General features: G+C 39.3%; 1 protein-coding gene across 1 annotated transcript in view; it reads left to right on the top strand.

The window, feature by feature from the left end:
* The window catches only part of LOC106882045 (uncharacterized), a 4,444-nt gene extending 1,723 nt beyond the window's left edge, over positions 1-2,721 (top strand). Inside the window, exon 2 of the mRNA XM_014932605.2 lies at positions 1,185-2,721. Coding sequence (XP_014788091.1) covers positions 1,185-2,338 — 1,154 coding nt within the window. The 3' untranslated portion in view covers positions 2,339-2,721. The remainder of the gene's footprint in view (positions 1-1,184) is intronic.
* The last annotated feature ends 10 nt before the right edge of the window (positions 2,722-2,731 follow it).

Genomic DNA, 2,731 nt, shown 5'->3' with positions numbered 1-2,731 from the left:
ATATATATATAAATATATATATATATGTATATACATATATCTATATCTATATATCTATATCTACACACACACACACACACACATATATACACACACACATGCAGACCTACATACCTACGGACCCACACACACATAATGTTGTTGGATATTTAGCAATGGAAACTATATCAAATGTCTGTGGTATCATGGTCCTGCACTCACTGTAAAGTAACGATTTTATAACTCCACAGTTTCATTACTCGAGTTTCACGCCGTTGTTGTCAATCATCCGACGATGTGTCTTGCATTCAAAATACAGCAGCGAGCCTCACTCTACGTACCTTTATCAATACGAATGGAAGAGGTTCACACACTTAACGAAAAAGAAAGAAAAAATAAACATAAAGCACAACACGAATTTTAAAATTCTACTCAATGACAAACAGAATCAACAGTTCACATGGCATTTAATCTGACTATACCAGCTGTACGATTTTGTGTTTCGTAAAATAATAATAATAATAATAATAATAATAATAATAATAATAGTAATAATAATAAAATAAATGCTCTGATGCAGTACCAGGCAGTGGCTCTCATGGCTTCTGATCTTAACTGATTGGAAGTGTTATCATGTACGTTGTTTTGTCTTGCGATAAAAGATGGGCTACAGCAAATATTCTGCTCAATACCACAGATTTGCTTGTCAGTTGTTTGACCTTAACCAGCTGAGCATGTCCCTTGGTGGCTGACGATTATGTGCATTTCTGATCACGAGCAGAAGTAGTGGGGGAGCATCATAGCCATGTGTTGAGAGGAGTTCTTTGGGGTTTGAATAATTCACCTCTGGAAACATGGGTGTTTCTTTCAACCCTTATCCAGGGACCTTTTGAGCGGGATAGGCTATTCGACCTGAAAAAAATTCTAAATGGGCCCCACCTGCGAGGTCATGCGCTGTTTATCTTGATATGAGATCACCACGTCGTGCACATATGGTTGTGATGCATGTGCCTGGTGTACCCTTATCAAACGGGTAGTCATGATGGGTATATTGGGCTTCGTATATTTTACCCCAGTGTCACTTTGATGGCATGCACTACTCTCTCACTCAATAATAATAATAATAATAATAATAATAATAATAATAATAATAATAATAATAACAACATCAATAATAATATTGTTTTCAATTTGTCTATTTGCAGAAGTTAGCTCCAAAGAGCACGGTTTCCGCGAGCATCCTCGATACAAAGCTGGCTTCAATGACTGCATGAATGAAGTGGTTCGTTATCTTTCTAAGAAAGATTGCGGCAATAATGAATTCCAGTCACATGTCATGAGCCATTTGAATCACTGTTACAACACGGGTTCGTTGGTGAGCGCAGAGGCTGCCACGAAACCCGGATCTGTGTCAAGCTCAGACGAAATGGAAACGAATTTTGGAATACGAACGTATGATCATCATCCAAACCAATCTCAGATACAAACACAAACAAGAACCAATGCAACGCTAGCACTGAGTATTCCTCAACCGGAAGAACATTTAAGCGGAAGTAAATGTACAAAACAGTTTCCTGTGAATTACAATAAGCAATATGATTGTTCTTCGTCGTTGCAACAAGCAACGAACTTGAATTTAAACAATAACGCAAATCGGAAATTAACACCTGATTTGTCACCGTGTGTTGTTGCTAACGGCGAGATGGCGGCAACGTCGACGCCTAAAGGCTTGTTTCAGCCGGTTAATATTATCACTGATTCCATCCCAAAGCTGGTAAATAGCCAACATGCTATTCAGCTAGATACAAATATTTCTGAACCGAATTGTAAAACTTACGTTCGTGTCATTACTCCGAATAGCTCGGTGAACGGACAGGAAATGATGGAAACGTTACCATCGAGAACTTCCAGAAGTTCTATGACGCAAGTGACTGCTAGCACTAACACAGTAAATATGGACGAGATGTCGCAGCGTCATGCCGGCCAAATAATTACTGGTATTGATTATTACAACAAAAACAATATCATTTTTAGCAACAATAATGGCGGCGCACCTATCGCGTTTTTAGTCGCGACACCTTTACCAGTAAAAGCCATTCCTTTATATACATCATTAGATAAAACACAAGAGACATGTGTCGGGGTTCTATCGCCACACGCAACTAATATAAAAAGTAACACAACAATCTCTGCTGAAGTTCCTCCACGTTGTCAATCGTTAAACGTGGCGGATTCTTCGGTATTGAAACCGGATGTGACAAACAGAGGTCATAGCTACCGGATGTCGAATCGTGGTGACAGTGAGAATAAATTCGTGACGTCATCTAACGTCTGGCGTCCTTGGAATGCGGTGGAATGAACTTCGACCTTTATCATTGCTCTTTGCTGCTGATTTTCATGTTTTCATATACCCGTTTCTTTTCCTCTCTCTCTCCTCATACCTTTCTGGAGAAGAGCGTAGGTTCGAAACGCCAGAAACGTTTCCATTTTTTCCTAAGCGTCAAACTAATACACATTGTTTGTAGTTCTCTCACCTGTTTCTGCCTTGTGCGTTTTGTTTTTTTCCACAATTTTGACCTATAAGTATATATGTGTGTGTGTGTGTGAGGGAGAGTGTGTGTGTGAGTGCGTGTGTGAGTGCGTGTGTGTGTGTGTGAGTGTGTGTGTGTATACATATCATCATATCATATGACAAGGCCTATTCCCCATTTTCCACACCAGGTATTCCATTTATTATCCAAATGTGTGTGTA

The sequence above is a fragment of the Octopus bimaculoides genome, unplaced genomic scaffold (genome assembly GCF_001194135.2).
Source record: "Octopus bimaculoides isolate UCB-OBI-ISO-001 unplaced genomic scaffold, ASM119413v2 Scaffold_186048, whole genome shotgun sequence".
In the NCBI taxonomy this organism is placed as follows: domain Eukaryota; kingdom Metazoa; phylum Mollusca; class Cephalopoda; order Octopoda; family Octopodidae; genus Octopus; species Octopus bimaculoides.
The sequence above is the reverse complement of the archived record's forward strand: the minus strand, read 5'-3'. Positions and strand labels throughout refer to the sequence as shown.